This window comes from Phalacrocorax aristotelis, chromosome 3 (genome assembly GCF_949628215.1).
Source record: "Phalacrocorax aristotelis chromosome 3, bGulAri2.1, whole genome shotgun sequence".
Taxonomy (NCBI): domain Eukaryota; kingdom Metazoa; phylum Chordata; class Aves; order Suliformes; family Phalacrocoracidae; genus Phalacrocorax; species Phalacrocorax aristotelis.
Window position 1 is genome coordinate 101,510,161 of NC_134278.1, and position 27,181 is coordinate 101,537,341.

The window sequence follows — 27,181 nt, forward strand, 5'->3', positions numbered from 1 at the left end:
TCCAGGGAGATGTCGGTTTGATTTAGCACAGAAATGCCCAGGGACTTGTCATGCTGAGTGGGGATTTTAGGATTGAGCCTACCATCACTCTTAGGAGCACCTCTGAGTGACCGCTCCTTTCCAAGCGCACATTGAGCAGAGGAGAAAGGTGGTAAGCATGGTGGTGGGCAAGATTTTGGAGCATGGAGGTCTTAATAGGAGGGTGCAAGGGCAGGTGGTGCTTTGGGTGGGTTGGGGTGAAGAAGGATGGAGAACACAGGAGGGAGGCCCGGTTTGGGGGAGAAAAGGACATGAAATGGAAAGATAAGAAAAATGGGGAATTGCAAATGAGGCAACCTTTCAGCCTTTTGAATGATCAGTTGCCTCTCTTGGAGGCTGTTGCCCTTCATGCAGGGCTTGCATGTTCATTTCTTTTATTGCAGATGGGTGGTTTTGGTGCTTGTGAACTGCATTACACACTGATTTTCTTATTTTTCTGCTATGACACTGGGTTGTATGAAGGAGAATGAAGCTTAAGGGTGTTCTTGGTTTTATAGATCATCTTGTGGCTTAAGTAAAGTACCCACCCCATGGAGGTCTTATTTGCTGTTCTGTTTCTCCTACAAAGTAACTGGAACTTCTCCCTTTCTTCCTTTGGTTTGTTAGCTCGGCCAAATGAGGAGGGATATCCAACAGCACTGGGAGTTGGGAGTATGTTCTGCAAGGATAGCAAGGGAGGTTGTGATTCACATCTTAAACAGGGCAGGGTTTTACAAAGCTGCTGAAGTCTCAGGGAAGCTGAAGCATTAGTGAATGACCCTTAGGATTAAAGAGAGTTTAGATTTTAGAAAGCATTTCACTAACGAAATCACAGATTTATAATTTCATTTCACTTCCAAGGCTAGATGCTAATCGAAGCACATCCTTTTCTTGTTACAGTGGTATGTGGATAGTTCAATTAACGTCATCAACAGTGAGGAAGCATAAACAGCCAAAGGCACAAAATGCTGTGCCTATGTGGCTTTCACAGAAACAGGGCAGAAGGTCTTAAAGGGATTAAAATTACTTTTCCTTTGTACAAGACAAGCAAGCCCTCAGCGTGTTTGCACTTGTGGCGCTTCTTCTTTAATCATAATATGGCTTTTTACTGAGAGCTGGCCTAAGATAGCCTGCTCCTGCAGTGTTTACAGACTTCTTATAAAATGTGCATGCAGGCAGTCTGATCCTGCTACAGGCTGCAAAGCCTCTGCCTCCCTCTACCATGGGCTGAGATAGAAAGGACTTGCTGACTTAGTGAAGCCAAATGCAGATGTTGCTGTACGAGAAACCCATTCTCCATCTGAAGACAAATACTGAAAATACTCTATATCTTTAACATTATGACACATTATGTGTCAGTTTTCCTTCATTGTGTGTATGTAACAAACTGGAATGAGAGTGATATCTCTGTTCAAGAATGAGTGCAGCCATTTCTGAGCTAACATGCATCAGCAGCATGTCAGTGAAATGCTATATAGCAGTTTTAGAGGCAAAGAAGTCCATCAAATCTAGATTAGAAATCACCTCACCAGCACCATGAATTTACAAGGAGCTGTAAGATATGGAGCTGAGGAAAGAGGGAAACAAGGAAAACAAAAGAGGAAACTGAGAAGAAGGTGCAGAGAAATAGAGAATGACAAGAAGAGCTGAGGGATTCTTCCTCATGCCTTTTTTCAGGCATGTTTGAAGTTCAGTTGTGGCTATCATGATTTCTTGTCATCACAAATATGTAATTTTCCCCTGGCATCTGATATTTCAAGCTTTCCATCCGGGATGACATGAATCATTGTATGTTTGAGAATGTATAATGCAGGATTCCAGAAATACAGTCCATTCAAATGAATTATAATGGTTCATTTTACACCCCTAGGAGGGCATTGCTTATTTTTCAGTCTACTGATTAATTTGACATCATTTTTATCTGACTGACTATACCAAATAATTTAGGTAAAATAGGAACTGTTGTAAACTGCTTGTGTTTTATCCAGGTTAAAAGCGTTGGTATTTTCTGATGACCTCCTATTGGTCCAACAGTAGAGATATGGTAAATACCACAACCAAAATATATTCTGCCTCAACTGCATGTTTTACTGGTGATTATGACCTTCTGCACTTATTAACCCTATTAGAAGTTATTATTGTTCATTATATTTTACACAGCATCCCTTAAAGGTGCCATGATACAGAAAGTCTGCAACTTAGACTAAATCTTGCACTCTTTTGATTACTGAAATAGCCAGTTCCAGCAGTAGTTGTGTAGTCTTTACTTCAGGAATTTAAAGCCATACAATAGCATCCCATAAAGTTGTTGCTAGTGACGTGTTGATTATGATGATGGCTGCTGACCTTACTAAATTTTTACTATATAAGTAACATGAAAATTTACTGCTTTATTTGACAAGTGTGCTGTATAGTTTTTACTAGTAGGTGCTGATGATTTCCCCTTCCCTCATTGTAACCATGAGAAAAAGTCCAGTAGTCAAAGTAAAATTTCATTCTTTTCTACAAAGGCTCATTGAAGGGTTTATAAAGAAGCAGAACCCATTGTAGCTCTAAGTTATTTTTTATCTTATTTTATATACTCTTTCCTGCAGGATAATGCCTTTCTATTATAACCAAAAGATGGACTTTCCCATTTATGTAACTTTTGTGGTTCTTTCCAAAGACTTATCTTGTGGCTCTGGCAGAAAATGTTTTGGCTGGTGTCATCAGGTTCTAAAGGGACCAAAGCAAAAGATGTCCCATCTATAATGTGAGATTGCTCCTGCCATTATAAAAATACTCTATCACAACTTTGAGTAGGTGCTCTTAAATGTGTAGCTTTGAAAAAGGAAAGAAACTAAAGATTGTGAGAAAAAAGGACTTAATTTACCAAGCTGTATTTCATTGAAGACATGCATTTACTAATTTTTGATACAGTAGAGCTCAACTAGATGAGATTATATGAAAAGGATTATTAGGTAAAGGGTCCACGTCCGATATTGTTAAGGACAACCAGAAGATGGCAGTTCTCAGGGATGTTTCAGCATTGTTGTTCTTGAATATTGTACCAGAAGTTTCATACTTACACTGGAAAAGACTGATGGACTTAGCTGTCAGTTAAATAAGCTGTTGAAATACCCAGTGCAACTCAACCCTGGTGAAAATCAGAGCAGTTCCTGGCTTCTCTAGGTTGCAATAGCCCCTTCAAAACACCTGCAGTGCCCTCTGTGTGCTGGGAGATCCTCAGCACAGCGGCCCGCCTCGCTGTACCTCCCTCACACATGTCTTTGCCTGCTTCTCAGCCAAAGCACAGGAAGAGGTGACACAGCACTAGCTTCGCCTCTTTGTGCCTGAATCTTCAAAAAGAAGCTTTCCATAAAAGTGACTTCCACTGATTTTAGTAGGACTAAAATTTGGGCCAAGTTTGCTGTCGGCTTCTATGGAGAAAAGGTGGGGCTGGGGTTTTGTTTGCTTTGCCTTTATGATCTTACCATGAGAAGATACCATAGTGCACATATAATCCACCTAACTGGCTATTCCCTGGGGCTTTTTCCTCTTTGCACGAACGAGCAATGGAGATACTGTCTGGAAGCAGTGATCCTGTGCTGATTCCATGTGTCTTCTCTTATTCAGTAGCTGAATAAAAGCTGGCTACTGGCTTTGTAGAAACTAGAGGGTGCATAATTCGATTTTTCCATTTGTGTTCCTGTTCCTTCTTGGGAATTCCCCTTGGGGACAGGTTTGTCTGCTGACACACTGCACTCGAGAGAAGAACCTAAGAGACCAACTTACTGCAAAATGATCCCTAGGAGGAATGGAAATCTTTGCTTGTGCAAGGTCACCAGAAAAGTGGCGGTGGGTCACAGAACGAGGCTGCACCAAGGAAGAAAAACATTCTTGCCTTCTGTGTTGGGTTTTGTGCTGATGGTCCCAAAATCTCTAACGTTGCATATTTGACTTAATGAAAACTGAGAAATGAGCTTGGCTCATTTTTTTACCAGGCAAATTGTATGTGACCTCAGCACCTTTCTTTTTTCTGTTGTTGCAGCAGCACAGCAGTAGGCAGTTGTGTTCTTTTCCCTGATGCAGCTATTAAGAAAGGACACATACTTCAAGGTGGGTTATAATTTTCCTTGCCTGACTGCAAATTCTGAGATTACCAAAGTAACAAAATTGAGCTAAATGTCATGTTATCCCTTGGTTTAATGGAAAATAATTAAGATCATCATTGACTTTATTGAAGGATGTGGGTTTGCTGCCTGATGCATAAGAAGCTTCTTTTTAATCTCCAGTAAAAATGGACAGCCCTTCTCTATTAATAAGTATTGCCTACAGTGTGTAATCCCATGAAGATAATGACTGTATTTCTCCTTGTTTGTCATGTTAGCAAATGATAGTCTTATGCAATTTGCAATGGGGGTCTTGAGCCATGCGGCAGATGAGAAGGTGGGAACTTCAGAGGTTTTTTTCACTTGGCTACGGCACTGACCGTTCAGTTCTGACCATAAACTTCACTAAACAGAGGAGTAAAACCACATAAGAGCAGATGCTCTGCTGCTCTTGTGCTGCTCCAGCAGTGCAAAGAGAGGGGACACTAGTGAAATCTCTAGGTGAAGAGCCATGGGTATCAGAGCACTGCAGAGGAGCAGAGGCTGGGTATAAGCGACAACTGTGTCTGGCACGCATGGCACGTAGTTATTCAGGCTGGGTTCTGGCCGTCAGGTCACCTCCTGGAAATTGTAGCTTCGTGGGGGAGTTCAGCGCAGTGACCTGGACTCACATAAAATCAGCCGTGTATGGAGTTGGGAAAAGGCAATCCTCTCCGGTGACCTCACGGGGTGCCCTGCCTCTGCTCGTGGGATCAGGTAATTGGACATACAACACAGTGGCTTGGCGTGTGCTTCTGTTCTCTGCTGGCAGCCTTCAGCCAGGAGACTGAAAGGAGAAATTCAGCGTTCAAATGCAAGAGCCCTTTACCACCTTCAGCACTCTCCTTTTGGCTGCCACAACATTATACGGAGCCCTTTGGTGGAGAGAATGATTTGGCCTTGGTAAATGGAGATTTATTTTGAAAAGCCTTCTACTGTAATAACTTCCTTCTCTCTGACTGTACCACAGAGGTACTTCATGTTTATCATGCAGGAAGTAGCTGAGGCTCTCTGATACTATTCTTTTAAACTCAAAACACTAAAGCTACAATGCAATGATTTTCAAATTTTCCAGGCATCCCTCCCACCAGCATTGATTGCCCCCCTGCTGCCCCTGTTGCAAGGCTATTTGCTATTTCAGTATGCAGTACTAGTTCAGTGCTGCACTAAACCTTCGTTGCTTTGCAGTAAAAAAAAGCTTCAGTTTATGCAAATGACATTTAAATTAGTTTGATAAAGTGATAAACAGTCACATTTTATGACTGCAACTGTTGGTTTTTAGTTTGTTATTTTACAGTTAATTTTGTGGAAGTAAAGGGCTTTACAAACCGCCTTCTGGCATCAATGCAGTAATACAGTGCTTCCGTAACAGCGTTATAAGAATTTGGTAGTGCCACAAAGCCAATGTGATGGGGGGGATCACAAACGTCCAGTACCCCTTTTCCCTGTGGGTAGAGCTCCCTCCCAGCTCATAATCTCCCTGTACCTAGCAGCTCATCTTCTGTTTTAGTTACTATGTCTTTGGATGGTAGTTAGGCTTCATACCATTTTCTTTATTTCCTCTTCCTCTCGGCTTTTGACACATTATTATTATTCTTTCCAGTGACTGTACCAGACCTCCAAAATCCCATAGTCCCCATGAGTAATTACAGATACATTACTGTGCAATCCCCACAGGTAGGTTGTGTCAAGTGCTTTATTTTTATACAGGTCAGCTACTGAGGAGTGTGGTTGATTTTGCTTCCTCAGTAGCTGCACGACAAGCTGGGAGTATTTCTGTCACTTGAGTATTTCTGCTGTAGCTGGAGGTTGGTCCTCTCCCGAGTCTGGAGTACCCAGTACCTAAGTAGGGTTGCTAGTGGTCATTAATGGATGATGTGAGGCCCCCAAGAAAATTAAACATCAAATGGAAAAAACTTAGAAAAAGCATTACTGTGGTTGCACAAGGAGTAAATGAACACAGTTTGATTTTATCTTTGTCTGACATAGGGTTTGATGACCTACATGCTTGTGCTGATCCTGGAGCTCCTGAACACGGATACAAGACACCCAGTGCAGGTGTTTTCTTTGAAAGTGTGGTAGTCCGGTTTCATTGCCAAGAAGGATACAGGCTTAATGGTACTTCAAAAAAACTTTGTGTGAGACACTTTAATGGCTCCCTGAGCTGGAAACCAAGTGATAAACCTGTGTGCCTACAAGAAGGTAAGTCAGTTTTCTTAAGTCACTTCACCAGTGTCATTTCTTCTCTCTTGTCCATGTACCACATTCGTGTGGTTCAGCACAAAACACAAAAGACTGGCATCCATTTCACTGCATCTTCTTTGATACACACTTCAGTTTCCCATCCATCCCATCCATAATCCCCATTTGTCAATTAAATTTATACCATGAGAGGCTGTGTCTGTGCGTGTGTGTATGTGTTGAAAGGGACCTAAAGAAATCTGAAGGAAAAGAGATAATGCATTTCTCCTTCTGTCTAGTTACAAATTGATGCAGAGAGAAAAAACAACCTCCGATATCAGTAAACTGTTTGTAACTATTTATTAAAGCTGTTCACTTAATAATCCTTTCTGTAACATCTTACTAGGAAAATATAATTAATTTCCAGTGCTACTGTTGCTGCTAATCAGCAGTTTTAAATAATTATATTTTATGAGATGTGCATGATTCAGGTAGGAAAATCAAATATATCTGGACTGCAGAAATCTAGTCACAGTAGAAGTTTACTCTGAGATAATTCAGACTTTTATGGCATAAACCAATTTATTTTTATTGTATTGCATTTTTGAAATTGTATTTGGTTTTAAATAGTTAGGATGTTAAATTACTTTCTTCTTCTAGGAGTTAGACAGAGGCAGGATTAATTTGAATATCATAAATGTAAATTTTGGCTAAAAATACATCCAAGCAGCACAAACTATTTATTTCACCAAGTATATTAAAACAATAACTTGTTCTTTTTTTAATTTATTTTTGGTCAACAGAGCTACTGAAATCAACAGACATGAAAAGCATTAGCTAAATCAAGTGTGTACATTTTAGTGTTGTGACTTCTCCACTGAAGTCATTAGCCATTGCCTCGTTGTCTTCAAGGTGGAGCAAGATAAATTCTATTTCAGGATGCCTTCTATCATTTAAAATCAGATAAATATATGGACTTCATTGAAAAGTAGTTGAAGGCTTATGTGGCTTATAAATACACTTAGCACACAGGATCATGCATCACCCAGCATGTATAAAAACTTCAAGTACTTGTTTATGCTGTTGGGTGAGTGGGTATGAGAATCCTGTGCCTGAAGAGAGGTGCATGAAGGGATGTGCCACAACAGGAGCCAGCCAGCCCTGGGCAGACCATGCTCAGGAGACATGAGCATGTGAAGGGAACAACCCTAAACAGTGGTCTGTGACTGTGGTGCATGAGATATTGGAGAGAGTAGCCAGAGGCAGCTGTAAGTAGTCCATGGTCTTTCAGGTAGCTACCCTGTTGGCAGGAGAGGTCTTGATAAAATACGGGCTCCTGGACACGTGTGAGGCCACAGGCTACGGAGTTATGAGGGACACAGGCTTAAGCTGTCTCAGGGTATGCACTGAGACAACGTCTGATGCATAGAACATAAAGGCAGTGGGGGCCAATAACACCTGGTCAGAATGATGGCGTGGGGCAGCTTCAAAGAACCACCTAATGCCTTTAAAAATAAAGTGTGTATGAAATTCACACCCTCTCCTGTTACAGACACCTTTCATAAATGCCCTTGTCTCTCATCTCATGGTTATTTAATAATAAAATACATGTAGAGTGACAGCAGCATGTGTCTGAGCTGGGTATTTGAACTACCAGAAAAAGCTATAATGCTTGCAAAATCTGTTTTCTTACCAGTGCACATAGCTTCTAGGAATTTTGATGTGCATCTTTGAAATAGTACTTGTATCATCCACTGCAGTTGTTAAAATAAGCATTAACATGTGTTATTGAATATACAAACCTCTTCCCAGGCCCCCCAGGCCCCTGGGAGTCTGTGGAGGAAGTTTCTGATCACAATCCCGTCAACAGCAAAACTGCCACTGATGTCAGTGGCATCAACACTTGAGCCGGGTGTTTTTAAAAAAGAAAGAAATTGGAAGATGAGAATGTGATGGATGATGTGACAACAATTCCTTAAGAGATAATAATTACTTTACAGCACAGAACACTTAAAAAGGATTGCAAGCCAATGCTCTGATCAAGCAAATCACTTAAGCTTGAGCATAACTGTAATTATGTGATTAGTCTTGTTAAAGTTCTGTGCTCAAAATTAGGCATAAACAAGAATGCTTTTTATTATTTGGACTGAAGAGTAGGACCCTGATTTAGGGTTTAGTGAAGCAAGTGCTTAAGCACTTTCCTGATTAACGATATAATAATACCTCAGGCATTATTAAAACAATCCTAGGGTTTAGCAATAGGGGAAAAAAAATTAGATTACAATTAATTATTTTTTCCAATGCACAATACAACCACTGAGTCAGAAGAAATACTAAGCAGAAGTTCAGTGGCAATCCATGAGACCTAAGTATTTGCTTAAGTGCTTTATAAAGTGATATTTTTGTGTACTCAGGGCAGGAGCATGATAGGGAGGTGGGTAGCGTGGGAGTGTGGCAGATCTGGAGAGCAGTTAAGAAGGAATTATAACAGGGTTTGTAATTCTCAGCTGTCTAATGACATACATAAAAGTTCTCATTGCAGAAATCCTGTAATGATATATAAAATGAAATCTGAAATTTGTAGCAACTGCTGGAGAAGCAAGAAGTTAATGTTTTACCATTCATCATTAGCTATCACAAGGCAAAATGAACTTTATATTGCATTTGCCCATTTAAGGTAGGGGCTGATTGCCATGTTTGGTATCACATGCTATACATGCCTCTCATCCCAGCCTGTGTAAATGTCAGATATTGCCAGCTGAGCTTGAACATTAAAAGCAGTCAATACTGCAGTTCATTTTAAGTTAATCTCAGAAGTTTGGATTCAACTAAGGACGGTTACATATAATTTCATGTCTATATGTTATGTACATTTAATTGTCATTGTGTGTTTACTAGAACAATCCCCAATCATAAACGAATGCTATTTACCAAAGGAAGCAAAGCAACACATTTCAGAATGTAATTGATTTTAAAACTAATACATTCGCCTGGAGCTCTTCATCCAATCTATTTGATTTTTATAGGTCTGTCATTTCTTGTTAAGAGGCAGTAGATTTTAAGTGTCAGTATGAGAATGAAGTTGCATGACTAGGTGGCCAATAAATGCCCTGTCAAAAATCTGTGTGCTTAGAGTTATGTTCTCGTGTTGTGACTGTAACTTCCATCAATTCTAATACAGTTATGCACATAAATACCAAAGCTCTAAGGTAGGAATTTTGTATTTACTGTTTAAGAGCAATATGTCATGTTGTTCACACTTTAATCTAATCTTCTCCTACTGTGATAATGTGGCTGCTGAGACTGTTGCCCTACTTGGAACAAATGCTACCTCTTTCCTATGAGATTGAATCTAAATTTACAGTGTACGTGGGGATGACAACCAAGTGAAGAGCTGTACCCTTCTCTCCCAGTGCTTCTGCAGGCAGACGCCTTCGAGATGTCCTCAGTGCCTCATTCTCCCAGTGACAGGGATGATAAATCTGCAGTAAAAGTAATGGACTAGTACATAGTTTGGCCACAGTTTTCCTTTATGTCATTTAGCACTCATTTCTCTCTACCTTTGTCCCTGGATCTGTGAGATGACTGAAATATTTTTATTTCTCCATCTCTTATCTGTCTTGCCCAGTGTTTGTCGATCCTTAAACCTGGTTCCAAGCACTATATGAAGTTTGTAACCTGTGCTTAGAGCAATGGCCACATATCTAAGGTGAAGTCTCTGTGCACTGTTGTAATACAAGCAAAGACAATAAAGAGAAGATGTTATTTAATATGCACTGAAATACTGTGTTTGCCATCCACAGAACTATCTTTCTAACACAGTACTATGGATTTAACACTAGTAAAAAACAAGAGAAAATTCCATCTTAAATGTTTCATTTTAAGAGCACAGGGTCCAGATGAGCTGTCCCTGCATTCAACCCATTCTTCATGATCTTCCTTTCATCCTTTCTCCCTGTTCCTCTCCATTCCAGCCCGTCAGTGTTATGGCTAGATGTAGTCAAGGCTAATTCAGAGACCACTCCACAGTGAGATACACAGGAGTCCTGGACCTCTGCACTTGAGTTTACTTACAGACTAGTAAACAAAACAGTGCCAGAGCATGGGCCAGGACACTGTTCTTCAACTGCACATATTGTTACAGTGTTAGAAATTTGCCTGACATGGTTTTGGCCAATGTCAGGTGGTAGTCCCCAAGCAATTTCTACAAGCACCTTCTGGATCAGCATGGATCAGGGACAATTTTTGGAGGGTAAGTGTTCACCTGCGATACAGACAAGCCATGCCAAGCCAACTGGTACCCATGGATGGTGTGGCTGTCTCTATTGTGTCCAGGTCATGCCTTCCTTCTGAGTTGCCTTTATGCTCCAGGTGCTCTTGGGAGGAGGAACAGTGGTCCTCCTTCCCCATGGGCTGGAAGAAACAGTTCTGAAAGATGCTGCATAGTTTGCACATAAACTGAAGCACTATAACTATAGTGTTTAACAAATGTTACTCTTCAGACCAATCTTCTTGTGACAGGGAACACACTTCATTTGCTAAAGCCAAGAATGCCTAATGTACAAAGCTACATCTTCATGAAAGTTAGGTCAAGATGAGCCCTTGCCCCTGGCAGGCTGTCAGGCCTGCTGGCTGCACCCACACCTCATTGTGCCTCTGCAAGATAAGAAATGTGTTCCTAACTGGGGTGGTCTTTTGGCTGACCTGTTTTAATATTCACACAGTAGATATAAGCAGATCATTTAAAACTGCCGGAAAGGAGTGTAAGTCATAGCCACTGCTGTTCGATGCTGGTTAAAGACCGTGTATTCCCTTAAATGGTTTAGCAGCTTCCATGGATTTGCTGAAAAGTACTTAGAATAAAGCAGTTTATTTTCTAGGACAGGACATTTTAAAATCCAGTCACTGATTCTCTGCTTTTCCAAGCAGAATTTCTGCCAGCTAATCCTGTTGTTTGTAGAGAGGCGACTACTGCAATTTATGCCTGACTAAGTGCTAAACAATACAAATTCAGCCAGTGGAAAAGCATTTGCTCACAAGGCATCAGGAAAAAGAGCTGTAATACTGTGGTCCATTGGTCTCGCATTTAGCCAGGGCTTGTAATAGGCCTGTTATCAAAGTCAGCCAGGATGTCACAGGCGAAGGATAGTACAGTGAGCAACTTACCACTGTTCTCTGCCAACATCTAGCCGATTAAAATGATTCGATCTATAGCTGTTACTTGGAATAATGGGGATGAAGTCGCTGTAATAGATCACGGTTACAGAATCAATTTCCCCCACTCTGAAAGTGAGATCTCATATTTTACTGCAGTGTATGTATACACACCTCTTTTATTTGTATAGCAACAGAAAGCTGTTATGCCAAGAGAGTGAGCTGTTCATTGACATTATCTTGTGGCATCCATCTCCGACCTCCTCCTGTGTGGTTGCAGAACAGGATCCCCATCTATCTCATCCCATCCTTGGGGGTGACCAGGGCAGCCACTTCGTGACAGCATTCAAGGCTTAACATCAGGCATTTGTTATGGGGCATCCTCTGCTGTCTCCTCTGCTGATTAACTTGCCAGAGAGAGAGAGAGGAAATTGTCCAGTCTTTGAAAGTGATGGCTGCATCCTTAGCCCACTGCATTTTATAACCTTCTGCTAGTGTATGCATCCTCCAAGACTTGGGCATTTATACATGAATAAATTCTAATGAAAGGTCTTGCTGCAGGTTCTCAGACTGCCTGGCAGACTGCCAGCCCTTCCTGTTACAGGCATCAGCTGGGGAGCTAGAAGTAACAAGGGAAATGGGAGAAGTTTTGACTAATAATATGACCAGGCCCCATTACTAAAAGTTAGCTAAGTACAGTGTATTTTAGAAAACATCCCTGTAATGGGAAGGTACAAAGGAAAATATGTTTTAACTGAGGAAGCAACACTCTGCCACTTCATATTAGTAAAACTTAGCAATGGAGTCTCAGAATAATAAATCTCCTAGTTTGCCTAAATAAATAAGTACATTACGAAATACATTTGTTCTTAGTAGTTTGCGTGTGCTATGCTAAATGACAGTTTATCTTACTTCTAGTTGCTTTTCTAAGCAAACAAGCAAGCTGTTGCTATCACTTTACTTTGTGCATGCTCACAATTAATTGCTACATACAAATTTAGAGTTGCCTCTTCCTCTTTAGCGAGAATTACCCATGAAAATGACAGAAACTTTCTCTTTTATGCAAGTCTCAAGTGAATTCTGAATCTTGGGTTTGGGTTTTTTTTTAAATAAATATTGCATTCCTAAATGAAGATAATAGTCTCTTGTGGTAGAAGTGTTGGAGAAAAAAACAGCGTAAAACAGGTTTATAATATTTTTACTCTCTTGCTTTTCTTTGAAATATTTTGTGGGTTTTGATGCCTGGAAACGTTTATCAGCATCTCAGTCATGGATTGACTGCTGGCAGACAAACAGATAATTTTGATTATATTTTCCCAATGTTTAATCTTTTCCTCTCTTCTGTTTAATCTCACTTCACATTTATGAGGAGATTGAACTTTTAGTCACCTGGACTATCCCTTCATATCCTCTTGGCTTGTCTCTTAATTGTTCAGTGTTAGCAGAGGGACTTTTTACCCTGCCTCACCCTCTCCTTCCACTTTCCACGTCGTCTTTCTTTTTAGTCTTCTGGGTTTTATTTAGTATTTCCGTGTCTTTGGCACTGGTATATAGAGTGAGATATAAGAGTATTGATATATGGATCACAGATAGGTAACAGAGCCCATGCCTTATATCACTAGAGGTTTGCAGTCATTTCCCTTGTTGACAGTCTTCTACAAGCACTTGAGATGCTACTCAGGGCCTTAAAAATCATGCCCTCTAAAGGCATATGAATTCAGGCACGTAAAATTAGCTGATTTAAAACAGAACCAATGAGATTAAAGTGAAGGCATTCTCATAACAACCTGTGGAATGGAGCCGGACAAACCGTTGTAAATGTACCTGATTTTCATCTGTCTCTGCTAAAACTGCGGTTTTTCTGTGTCCCTCATGCCATATCTGTATTTTTCTTTTTCGTCCTGTCCTTAGTGCTGTCAAAGAGTCTGCCTTCACATGGGACTTTGGGATAGTCAGACTGTGCGGTGTAATTCGCACACATGATGAATGGAAGGACAAAATTGAAAACAATCTTTCTAAATGCTCTTAATTTGCTTGTTTAAAAAAGTCTGGGGGAATGATCCATTATTGTAGCACATCAGCTTCCTCTATGGTGGTATAGACTTTGTAACCGATGGTTAACTAGGGAGAGGACATATTTACTGAAATGCATGTATTTTCTAAATGGTTTAAGCAGAGCACTTACATTAACTGATAACTTTTGCTTAAGAGCTTGATTATTGAATAGCTAGCTATGTTTTTTAATTAAGTTACTATTTTTTTTTTCATGAAGTCACAGATTGCCTTGTTCCACATGTTGAAGATGCAGAGATTCATAACAAGACATACAGGACTGGCGATAAGTTAATAATCAGCTGTCATGAAGGATTCCAGATCCGTTACCCTGACTTAGACAACATGGTTTCAATATGTCAAGACGATGGAACATGGGATAATCTGCCCATTTGTCAAGGTTTAGTACACCAGCACATCCTGTTTTATAGCTTGTGCACCTTGTGATAGTTTGCCATTATTTTTTTTCTACAGTTGTAAGGATGTCAGTGTCCTGATAAGTCCCACTGTACAGTATTTGCATAGTGCTGCTGCTAAGTTTTTTTGATTTCTCTTCCCTGTTGCTCACTGCAAGAAAGAAGATGCCACTTTCTGAACATATCCATACTTAAGATACTACTGTAAATATTGCTTTTTGTATGTTAGTCTAAAATCTGACACAGATGCATTGCATTTAGAAAAAAAAATCCGGGTTAAATCAGCCAGTTCAGCAAAGGATGTGATAGGCAACTGACATTTTTGCACCAATTAATTTCTGGAAAGATTTAAGCTTCTGACTGCAGTTTACCTTTCTTTGCCTTGTGCAATGGGCAAGGGTAGAGGAGAGAAGGTGGAACCTGTTCCTGTATCAGAGTTTTCAGCAGAGTTGTTGATCAAGTTCACAATCTATTAAACCCATAGGTATTGACTGAAAATTCAGGGTGTGCACAGGAATTTGCTGTAGAACTAGTAGTATTAGTAGCATGGGATCCCAGCTTTAGACTGTGAAAAATGGCTGGGGGTAAGCCAGCCTTAGTGAATGGAAACTGAATAACCCTGGGCTGCTATTACCTTGACATTTCTAACACACATGCATTAGTACCATTGACTTGGTTTTAACCAGTTCACGTCTTGGTAACAAGCTTGACCAGCTGAACAGCATCAAGGGGTTTTAACTATCTGTGCTAAGGAGAAGCCGGTGTGGTATTAACTCTTCTCAAACTCATCTGTTGTCCCCTAAAGCTGGCAGTTTTCCATAGGCACTTACACCGTCACATCAATGCGCAGAGTCAGGGCAGGCAGGCAGGGGAGCTGGGACACTTCTCGGGAGTGATGGTGGCAGAGTGAGACACAAAAGTCAGGGGTTGGTGTTTGTTTCTGCTGTAAAGTGATGAGATTGATGGGCACTGGAGTCCAAAGTTACAGGAGCTTAGTTTGTGTGGGTCTCTGTGGCTAGGACCCTCAGTTTGGGCCACATCAATCTGCGTCTCAAGGTCTTGTTGCAGATTATGGTACAGGTATGTAGAAATTTAGGCAGATTACAGGGCTAGCTCAGTGTATCTGAAGAGGGCCAACAGAAAAGTGCAGTTTTCACAAACCCATAAAAAAGTGGGCACTAGTTTCAGGGTATCTTACCATTAGTGGCATGGTGTGTGGCAGTATACAGCCCATTTTTGGAAGTGGGTGGAACCTCACATCTAATTAAGGTAGATGAAGACTCTTGCAGTTAGGTGAGATGAGTGCTCATAAGATTAATTTGTAGGTACTGTATTGCCAAAGATCCAAGTGGAAATTTTGTGAGAACCAGTATTAACTGGGTAAGCAAAAGTACCCCAAGTGCCCCTTGGCTTGTTACTTTCTTCTGTTCCTGTATTTATACTATGAAGCACAATCAATTGCTGCTACTCAATATTCAATATTAACTACTTTTAAACATAAAAGCAGCGCTAATAGAAGTTACGAAATCAATTGCACAAGAGCAAAGTGCTGTAACTACCACACAGGTAGAGACTAGGTGATTCAGATTCAAGTATCTGCCATATTTTGCCAAATTCTATAAACCTGTTACAAAACTGACTCCAGAATTTTCTTTTTGCAATGTCACACGCTAGTAATATCAAAGGCACTTGTCTGCTTGCACTTGGTGGGCTGTCAATTACATTTCTATGGCCCTTAGATTAGAACAGGCAGGGGAGTCTCATGACACTAAGATGCCTTTTTTCTGGCAGAGCAGTGGAAAGGATTGTAAAGCGTATAAGAATCCGATCTCAAACTATTTTTGCCATGAGATATTGATGATAATTACTGATCTGGAGTGATGTGAATTACTTAGCAAAAAACTGACAAAATGAAGTTTTCAAGCAGCTTGAGGTGTTTGGAGACCTAGGGATTTTCACAAACACTTGGCTCTCATACAGATTCAAGTAAATCTCTGTCCTGCTCCCAATAAGCATCAAAATTCTGAGCCAGCAGGACAAAATTTTCCCTGATACAGTTCACAGGAGAGCACACTTCGTCTTGCTCGGGCAGTCTGCACTCCCTCTTTCTGTCCCACTGGAGGCTGCTTATATCATCCTGCTCAGTGGGCTGCTCAGATTGCAGGAGCTGGTGGGTTGTGTGGGGGGCATACCTGATCAGGGGTACGGGCAGTAGCGCATAGATAGGATGCTTGAAGCTTTATTTGAACAAGGAGCTAACCGGCTAGTAAAACAGCTATCAAAATAATTGCTCTGCTAGTAGAGTGTGCTGTAAAAAGCTTTCAAGCTTTTTCTGTTGTTTTGTTTTGCTTTTGTCCCTCTCACACAAAAGACCACTGCAAGGAAATAACCACTTGAAATGCTGCCGAGACTTTCTCTTTTAGATGCCAGTATCTTACAAGAAGTTTTCAGACTGATTTTAGTTTCCCCCTCAGGCTTAAAATTATGAGAGTCCTATGAACATCCTTCACAAATTCCTAGTAGTGGCAAGAGACCTATTTATGGCTTGCCATAATGCAGGTCCTATTAGTCTCATAACTTTAGAATATTGTTTTTCATTCCCTGATTACTAATCATCTTTCCTCCACATTACTGCAAATTAAAAAATCAACAGTATTAAATATTGCCCAGAGGGTCATTTCTAAGGCCATGAGGAATTTTTTTTCTCTAATACAAACATTTACCTAACAGACTTTGAATGTATGTGAATGACATATTATAAAGTCACGCCATCTATTAAATTCACTGTTCTTTCTTGCACCAATTATGGTTGGTGACCATTTAACTGTCACAGCTCAGTAGCATCCATGGTACAAACCCCTCAGAAGCAATTCCAGAAGTAGAACGTAGTCTCTGACTACATTTACAATTTCTGGTGATAACAGGTGCCTTAACTTTTTTATAACCTAATCTGAGACCTTGTTCAGTGTTTATCATGGGACTGCTCATAGGAAGTCACATCCCTTTAGACTTTCTCAAACTAGAATTTCAAAATCATTCATTCTGTCTGCAGATCTTTTGCAGTTGTGTGCACTTTATCACAGGAGAAGTTTTAATATTAAAGATGGTTTACATGCCTGTCAGTTTTAAGAGGAGGAATAAAACTCATGGTTTATATAAATGACAATCTTTATTTAGTAAAGATTCTACCTCAAAAAGGAATTGCCATCTGCTAAACCAGTGAATGTTTGTGAAACAAAATGCTGTCATTTTCAGTAAACCTTTCCTGGATTTGCCGAGAGTGAATCCCACGCTAGCAAAGCCTGTGGGCTAAACAATAAAAGGGTTTGAAACAAGATAACGAGGCATATGTATCTGAGGTAGATCATGCAGACATGCCATTCATAGCAGAGAAGATGAAAAATATCGCACTCCTCAATTTAGGAATTATAACCAAGATGTGTGAAGACGACTGAGATAAGCACCTTATAATAAAAGATACCTCCCTCTTCTTAATTTGCAGGTTGCCTGAGGCCATTGGTTCTTCCTCATAGTTACATTAACATATCTGAGTTCGAGTCCTCCTTCCCCGTAGGAACAGTGGTGTATTATCAATGCTTTCCTGGATATAAACTAGAAGGGGCAGAGTTCCTTGAGTGCATGTATAACCTTATCTGGTCAGATAGCCCACCTAGGTGCCTTGATGTGGAAGGTAAATGTCTTACTGTTTGTTCTTCTTTCAATTTTGCAAAATCAGCATGCTCTATATGGTTTTAACTCAGGGCTATAACCACAGTTATGCTATATGTAATGCTTCCACAGGCCATGCAGAGTGTATCTGGGTTTTGTTGCGTGCAACCTATTGTGATTCACTGCACCATTAGCTCTTGGTGTTCCCTAACTAATGTTTGCCCTCTCATTGTCTAAAGTGCAAGAGGGGAAGCTCTTAACAATGATCGCTTTGCCCTTAAAACATAAATTCTTTGCAGCTTTTCTAATAAAAATACTGATGAAGTTATGGAATTCACGTTTGTGTGCAGGCAGTCAGGGTTTCTATAGATACGGGTAGCTTTCCATGATAAACTGAAAAATACTCCATAGAAACTCTCTGTTTGGGCTGTGCCAGCTGCAAACATTATTCAGTGCTACGCGATGCTGCATGCTTGAGTATTCGTTGTCTTTCATAGTAGTTAACCTGAAAGAAGGATTTGCCACTAAAATGGCTCAGCTAATTTATTGATTAGGAACATAAAAAACTTTCAGTGTGAAACAGAGATAAATTGTACCAAGCCAAAAGGAATGATCTGTGACTACAGCTGCAGTGCTGGAATGGAGGATATTGTAGTGCATTTATATTTGCATCCCATACATTTAAAACAAAGATACCGAATGGACTGCTCCATGCACTGTCAAAACCTTGTGAACTACCTTCCTCCATCTTCATACTGCATCTTGAGTGAAACATCCTAGGAAGTCATCAGAATCCAATTACATCCTCTGGATTTCATTCCTTTAAAAGGGCTATGTTTTTGCTCTATTTCGAGCATGTAGGAAGCTATCTATATGTAGAATTTAGCTAAAAGCAATTATAGGAATTCATATGTGATGCTTATGTCACTGGGCTAAATGCTAAGCATTCTAGAAGTGCAAAAAATTTGCCAAGAGCATCAACAAAGTGATATACTGCACAAAAATAATAAAATGATCCTTATTTTTAACTGTATATTGCAATTTTGGAATGACATAACAAGATTTTTTTTATTTATTTAGCACACCATAAAAGATTAATCCCAAGTCAGCTCTATGTAAGCCATTTTTGGAAGGCTTGTTTTTTGTTGTTTATAGCATGGAAAAGACATCAAAAAATCAGAAGGGCTCTCTTAGGCTTAATCCAAACAGCATGACTGTTTTGATAAAAATGACAATTCTCCAGTTAGGAAGATAAGAACGTTAAAATACAGAAACTCGAGTGTATGAAGCAGAAAACGTTGTGGCTTACCCTCACTTAACACAGGTGAGCATTGCAGCTCCTGTCAAAATACCTGAGAAAATTCAATGTGGTCATTGTTTATTGCTTGTATTATAGAGTCATGGAGAGGCTCTTTTTTTCTTGATAATTTAAAACATAAGAACTGCTGCCCTGACAGTTCTACATTTTAAAACATACGTCAAAAGTTATCATCCCCACTCAACTATGATGATCTGCAATGGGGGGATCAGTCTGTGCCAGATGCTGGGTCAAGGCCATCTGGGAAGCCGCCTGAGTTTTGATTTAGATCCAGCCTCCCTTTTAATCACTTTCTTATTGCTGTCTTTAAATGTTAAAACTTCCCATGGTGATTTCATGTTGGCACCCCATCTGTGCATGTGTTGAGTGAACCACAGGAGACCTAAGTCTAGAGCATAACGCTTGCAAGAGCAGGTTCTCCTCAGCTTTGGGGCTGTCCCTGCTTCTGTTGGGGCAGAAGAGAGCACCGCATCACTCAGAGGTCACTCCTGACAACTCCCCTTGTGAACCCTGTTGTAGGGATCCTTCAGCTGGTGTGCAGTAAACTTAAAAATTAAATCCAGATAGGGTAAAACAACTTGAGATGCCCTCGTTTGAAAGTATTTGTTCAAGTGATTTATGCAAGGAGTGCCAGTCGCCAGGAATCTTGTTACAATCCACTACTCTTAATTAGCGGTCAAAGCTCCTTCCCTGCATATTTTTTATGCTGCACCTTGCATCCTGATGTCAAGCTCATTTTTCAGCATTCCTTTTACATGTGAGGTATAATCTCGCCAAGCAGTATTTTTCACAGAGGAAATCTGCAAATAACAAATTTCATTCCATTTATTTATTTCCATGATCAATTCAAAATTTATTCTAATGACAGTTCCTGCTCAATATTTTAATATGGTAATGATTAAAAGCAAAACATAGAATCACAGAACGGTAGGGGTTGGAAGGGACCTCTGGAGATCATCTTGTCCAACCCCCCTGCTTGAGCAGGGACACCTAGAGCAGGGGGCACAGGGCCACGCTCAGGCGGGTTTTGAATGTCTCCAGGGAAGGAGACTCCACACCCTCCCTGGGCAGCCTGTTCCACTGCTCTGGCACCCTCACAGGAAAGACGTTTTTTCTCATATTTAGATGGAATTTCAGTGGTTGTTAGGAAGCTATGGTAAATCATTTTAGAGCTTTTATTCTGCTATAAACAATGCTGCTTACAGCTTTCTCATTTTGATATATCGTCCTCTTGAAGCCTTCACCGAAGGAATTTCTTAAACGTCTGTGTAATCACATAAATGCTATATGTCAATCTCATGATTGTTTCCCTCTTTATTAGGCCAAATAAATTCTGAATGAAGGGTTTGTGGCTTCATTTAAATAAGTAGTTACACCAGGGACCACTCAGCTCCCATCCTACAGCATGATTTCCAATGCTCAGTCCAGTCTTGTTCTCAATCTTGCAAAGCACAGAGCTTCCACCAACTCTGGTGAGAGACTAATTTTTGCTAATAGGGAAGAGATTTTTTTGATAATTAAAATCACTGTTGCTTTATTCACAGGAGTGCATAAAAACTGCATTACCTGGTACTGAAGTGCAGCCAACACTGCAATGCTCTGCAGTGGCTTCTCAGAAACAGCTGCTTGGGCCTGATCAGGGAGGTTGTTATAGCTTGGGCAAATAAGAGCGCCTCTAGTTCAGATTGCCAAGTATCTACTGGTATGAGATCCTCTTCTTAAATGCTTGTACCTTTGCCAAATTTAAAACATTCAGATTGATTTTTGAGTGTCTGCCTCAAGCTGAATCAATTGGGAAGCTTCAGTTGAAATGGTTCAGCTATATCTGAGAATGACGGTAGAGGAAATGGTGTTGTTTTGCCAGCGCTAGAAAATTTTACAGTCATTTAGAGGACAAGATGAAACCTCTTAACACTGAATTTTCTTCTCCTTTAATTCCTTGATTTACATCTTTAGCTTTCTTAATATAATTTTTTCTAGTGGAATTCCATAATTATGCAAAAGTTTTTTTAAATGTCTTTTGTACTGAAACTTGTTAGACACTTCCAAGGATATATGAAAATCTAAGGAAAATGTTAATGTACTTATTTATATGGGTTTTAACTTACCAATTTTGGTTTAATCATCCATGAGTTGAAATTAATGTGAGTTAGTGATTGCCTTCTGTAAAATCAGAATCTGCAAAAGATGGGGGGGGAACCCTTAAATTGAAGATCATCATATGGGGTATAAATATTAATGTAAAATCAGATGGCTTCCAGAAACATTGGGGGAGAGCAAACACTTGAAAACATACTGGTGTGGAATGCTGTGAAATGAAATGTATAAAACTATGAAATGTTTATTATATTTAAGGTGAATAAAGACATTACACAGGATTTGGAGAAATTTAAAAAAAAAAAAAAAAGCCTGACCATTAGTACTTTGGGAACGTGATCTGCATATGATTACACACCTTGCCATCTGGACTCTATATTTTAATCTTTCATACCCTTTGGAAGATTTCCAAGAAGATGTAAGAAATGGTTCTTACAAAGAACTGGGGGGAAAGCATGCAAAGAGAGGAAAGGCTGGGAGAACTTGATCTTAGCCCTAATGCTGGAATATAAAATAGTTGCATGGATAGTGTAATGTGGAATTCCTGGCTTTGTATTTAAGAGTAAAAGGGAAAACAAGTTGATTGAATTTGCAAATGGGCATGATCTTGTTATCTGGAGTGTCTGGTTTCAGCATCATCCCAGTGGAATACAAAAGCCGGTCCTGCAGGAAGTCAGATACATTGCAATATCAAAACTACATTCTACATGCGAGGATCAACAGATTATCTAGCTAAGGTTAAGCTTGAAAGAATGTTAAAAGAAAATATTTCAAATTTTTGTAGGTAGATTCAAAATAAAAATGAAACAAACATGAGGAATAGACTTCAAAGGGAAGAGTCAATGAGTAGAAGAGAGGAAAAACACAGAGGAAAACTGAAGGCATTTCAGAACTCTGGTATATAAAACCACCTTATTGCAGGGGGAGGTGAAAAGACATAACACTAAGCTAACAACTGATTACAGAAGGGATCATGAAAGTTATGGAAACTATGAGAGAAAGATAGGAAAAGGAAGGAATTAAGAAAATTGCACAACAAACCGGGAACCCAAAAAAACCCAACTACCTAGAGCACCAGGAAATCTCTGAAGAATAAAAGGGGGTTAGTCACGTGAAAATTAAAACCAGCAAAGTATGCTACACATAAAAAAAGTATTCTGGAAAGACAGGCAAGAATACAGGACAGAGCTTTAAAATTATTCTTCTCATAAACCTGAGGACAGACACTCAGAGAGGGTCTGATAATTCTGACACAGAACGTAGAAAGCAGAGCATGAAGGAGCACCGGAGGAGGGCGGTACTACAGGTGAAATGCCATATCTGCTTAACATTTCAAAACAAAGTGGCTTAAACTTTCTAACCAATTACATGCAGGATACTTGAAGGAAGGCTTCAAAAGTCGTCAATCTTATATAACAACTGCTAATGCCATAAACAGTGATTGACACCAAGCTATACATTTAATAAACTATGCCCTTAAAATATTTAAAATTCTTGATGGAACATACAGCAATCACTAAGAAAAAAGATACAAGTCAGCCTGTAATCATTTTATGTTTGGGAGTCAGAATAAAGTAAGCGATCCTAAGCCTGAGATATTGTACATTAGTACAACTGGATTTCTCTCTGTTTCTTTGTTGACATTGAGAAGGCTTTAGATAAATTCCAACATGGCAGACTGATGTGTATCCTCAGGGAAGAAAATGTTGATACAGCAGATCTCCAACAGATAAAAATCCTGTAGAGCAAGCAGAGGGCAGCAATACAAGCAAACTGTGAAACACTGTGGTATTAAGAAATTAAGAGAGGTAGATACTAGGATTCTGTTCTATGTATGTCTACTCAGCTTGCAGGCAGGAAGGAGAATAAATTAAATATTGCTCAACTGCCAAAGAGGTCATCCAAGTTAACTGAGTTAATGTTAACATAAGATGCATTGATAGCCTTGCTTTTAATAGTTCTGACTAGAGCAGCATTTCAGTGTATATTCACTGCCCGGAGCAATACTTCTTGCAACTCAGGAATGACAACCAGCAGTAAATGTTCAAACGGCAGCAGCCAACAGTATTTGTTGCACCTTTACTTGGGTGACACCTTTAGATCAGTGACACCTTTAGCCTGATGGCCAAAGGATGAAATAGGCTGATAGTCTTTCACCCTGGGGGTGACTGAGTCATAGAAAGCAAGTGTGATGAAGTCTAAGAGGATAGTTTTCTTTAAAAAAGGTCATTCAATAATTCTACATGTTTCTGCACTGTAGGCAGTTAATTTGTTCATCATCTGAGAGCGCAGAAATTATATGTGCCTGGCCACCCTGTACGAGCATGGAAGTTGAACACTTTAAGGAGCTTCACACAGGTGACTTGGAATATATGGATTTTTGTGCTGTTGGAAAATGCCGAAATTCACCTGTACACCTTTACCCACAGCTGAAGAGGTGTGGAAAAGAACTGAATTCAGAAAGAGCACAGTGACATGAAATACTAGGGAGACAAGTCATGTTCTTCTGTGGACGTACTGCCTAATCATCATCCAATCACGTATTTCCAGCAGGTGTATTGCAAAGTGAAACAGAAAAAAAAACAGACCACATTTTGAGACAGAATGATACAAGAAAGTGGGCTTTTTACAGCTCTCGTTATGAGGGATGGGGGTTTAGAGAACAGTCTCCAAGTTGAAGACATTGTTTGAGGAAGATAAATACAATTATATTTCTAAGTGACTGCTCCTTTTTTTGCATTGCAGAAATCTTCTTTGATCTTGGCTGTGATTGAAAGAGATGCCTTCTCCACTGTTCATAGTTTTTCAAAAATGCAACAGAAAAACAACTTGTAATCTGTTTCTTTTATGTCCTCTGTTTCTGCTTGATGCACAGGACTGTCACAGTAAATCATTCTTTTACACCTGCTCTATCACCTGTGTACCGTTCATAAACTCCAGAATCAGCCAGACATCCCAGCTTTTTTATGGAGCCATAATTTCTGCCCTGAAGTTCCACATTAGCTGCCAGATGCATGTAGTGTTTTATCCACGGTGCTTTAAATATGCTGAGGATTAGGTGGGGGAAAGCACACAAAATTTCTCCCTGAGGGCTGTTCTATAATATTAATCTTTAACTGTATCTGGCAGGACTCCTCGGAAAGGAAAAGCACACTACATTGTCTACCTTGAAATCAAATATCTGTGTGCTTTATGGACATGTTCATTAAATTTGACTACACAGTGTAATAACAGAACATCTTCCACAAATGGAGGGAACTGTAGCTACAGACTCTGTGCATTAGGAAGCATACTCACTGCGTAGGTTTGCTCACTTCAAGAGATAAAAACCAATATTGAAAGGGTGGCAGTTTCACCAATCTGTGTAGGTAGGCACTTGGTAACTAAACATAAATAACAGAAACCGATACTCTTCCACGCCTTCATAGTCTTGTAAGCTCCTTTGTGGTACTGCAGTGCTAAGATCATCTGCTGGTTGTTCTCTCCACTTTTTTTTTTTCCTAATACCACTCAGTTGGGAATGGGACCTTGTGCTTCTCCTTCTCCCAGGTGGTATAGCTTGATTTCCTCAGCTTTCAGCTAAGCCCTGGAATACAGCTTGTCTATTCCAGCATTCCTTCTCTCTGTCAATCCCTGATGACTGGTGTAGGTGACACCATACAGGCTCAAGGGATTCTTGCTTATAAACAAAGAGGAAAAAGCTATTAAAATAACATAAAACAACTGATATATCCAGCTCACAGTGAGCACTTGCTTATTCAGACATCCCTGTCAGACACTTTTATCTCTCTGGTTTTCTTAGCCAGCTTCCCAACAGCTCTCTCTCACTCCTCCACCTCCATTCAACTTCTAAGCACTTTGACCTTTTCCAGGTTTGGGGTTATCCTGTAATACCTGTCAAATACCCAAGCCTTCATTTATTTTGAAGTTCTCTGATTCCTTCCTGTTAAGTGTCTATGCAGTCCCCAGCATCTGCTTCTGAAAGTTCTAAAAAAAACTATTACTCATCATAAAGTCAGCCACTCATAAGAAGAGGAAGAAACAAAACTAAAAGCAAGCGATGAAGAAGGCTGAAATGATCTGCTGTAAACAAGACCATAGTGCTCCAAGCACTCCCATGTGAATTATGAATATAAGTATTTCCTTAAAGATAATTATGGGCCTCTTGCTGAAAGAATTCCTAGCTCTCTATTGCTGCAAACTCATCATCAATTTTTTGTAGTTTAAATGAAAATTGCACCTTTTAACATAATTTATAGGAGAAAGCTCACCTGAGGTGTGTTTCATCCCATATCTGTTGTGAAATGCATTTGAAACTAAAGACTTTGCCATTACGATCAATGTTTCACAGGTTGCTGTGCTGGGAGTGGCAGGATTGTTGAGGATGAGTGTGAATTTGGCATAGCTGCTCCTGTAGGAGCTCAGCTGACTAGAACTGCAAAACGGGCTCTGTAATTTGTAACTCCAGTAACAAGGAAGCTCTGTCTACGATAAGTGATTGCAAATCACCTTCTGTTTCCATTTGGGACTCAGCTAATGTTAAACTGTTGTTAAAATAGGACTGAAACTAGTTTTATACTGTTTCATTTAGGCTCATACAGCTGGTGTCAGTGATCACAATTTTCAGCAAGATGATGTTTGTCAAAGCTAGACCAGAGAAGCAGATTTTCATTAAAAACTTAATTATTCAATTAATTTCACACTTTGTAGCAGGTGAAAAGTGCTTCTCACTGTGTGCACATCGGAAGGCTTACCTCGCTATTGTTGCTGGTACAGAACTACCCAGGGGTGATTGTCTAGGGGTAGAGCAGGCAGCTTGGAGCCATGAGACCTGGGGTATATTCCTAGCTGCTTGAACATTGACTTGCTGAATGGTCAAGAACTTAGCTGTTAGGTGTCTTTACAGAAGAAAACATGTAAGTGGTGCTGTGAAGGGTAAGTAATCGAGAAAGGTTAAGATTGAAAAGAATTTGGAAATGATTGGCTAAGAATACAATATTTTTAATAATTCTTGTTGTAGGCTTTCAGGAAATAGATTTGCTGGCACCTTCAGAGTTCAAAATAAGCATCTTGTGTCTTCATTACTTTAAGTCATGTCTACTGTCAGGCTTAACAGAAGTTACTTTATATATTAGTGCTCACTTAGTTGTTTTCACTAAACTCTCTATTCTGGTATTACTATTGGTGCTGTTGTTCTGCTGTGGGAATGAGTAATCAGAAAAGTTCCTCAAAGCATGTCTTCACTTTCAAAACACAAATTAAAAGTTTTTCTCACTTCTTCCAGTACAGCTATAATGTGCACTAGGTCTCCCTTCACAATGCCAGCAGCATTTGTTATAGGAACTTATCATTATGATACTGTTAAGCTGATGTTCATAATAAATGAAAAGTTACTCTAGTAATGCTTCCTGTTTTGCTCACATTTCTGAAGAGTGTCATTAGGAATAAGTTCTCGTTAAGCAGCTGTTCTAGACTGAGATGTTTTGACAAGGCTTATTTTAAAGCAACTGGGTTTGCTACTTCCTTCCTTTTATAAAACTCTTAATTTGTTCTTCAAGCTCTCAAGTGGATATGAGTGGTCGAGTCCAACAGGTTTTTTTCCATCCTACTTACAATACTGGACATTTTAATGGGAGTTTTTGTCTTGCAATTTTAGAATTAAAATACTTTTGGTTTTTTACTTTATGATAAATGGAAATCTAACTATAGGATAGAAGAATCCTGTTTTTAATATTTGAAGTGCAGAAGTAATTTCCTTTGCCTCCTCTTCTTCCCATTGGCCATCTCTCCCCCTCCCCCCATGCATTTCCCTATTTGATATTGCACTAGAAAAACCATTTTTTTGTCTACCAGTTTTTGTCTTGAGGTCTTTTTGGCTAACAAATAAATTTGTAAATTCTCTAAACAGTGTAGTGTCTTTAGAGTTTAAAAATCCACAACTAACAGCTACTTTTATTTGAACACCACTGATTTATTTTCTTTTTGTTTGTTGCTTTTTACAAACTCGTAACTATTAAGAAACATTTTCCTTTGTGAAAGATGCTAATACCAGTGTTCCATCAGCTGAATATAGGATATAGGCATTACATTCCCCTCCATACTGATTATCTTATAATGTGTTGTTATGTGTATGTGAGAGGATGAGG

At 39.6% G+C, this 27,181-nt stretch overlaps 1 protein-coding gene across 1 annotated transcript in view; it reads left to right on the forward strand.

The window, feature by feature from the left end:
• The window catches only part of SUSD4 (sushi domain containing 4), an 84,868-nt gene that overhangs the window by 35,883 nt on the left and 21,804 nt on the right, over positions 1–27,181 (forward strand). Inside the window, exons 2-4 of the mRNA XM_075088792.1 lie at positions 6,138–6,350; positions 13,756–13,935; positions 17,454–17,642. Of these exons, the coding sequence (XP_074944893.1) occupies positions 6,138–6,350; positions 13,756–13,935; positions 17,454–17,642 (582 nt within the window). The remainder of the gene's footprint in view (positions 1–6,137; positions 6,351–13,755; positions 13,936–17,453; positions 17,643–27,181) is intronic.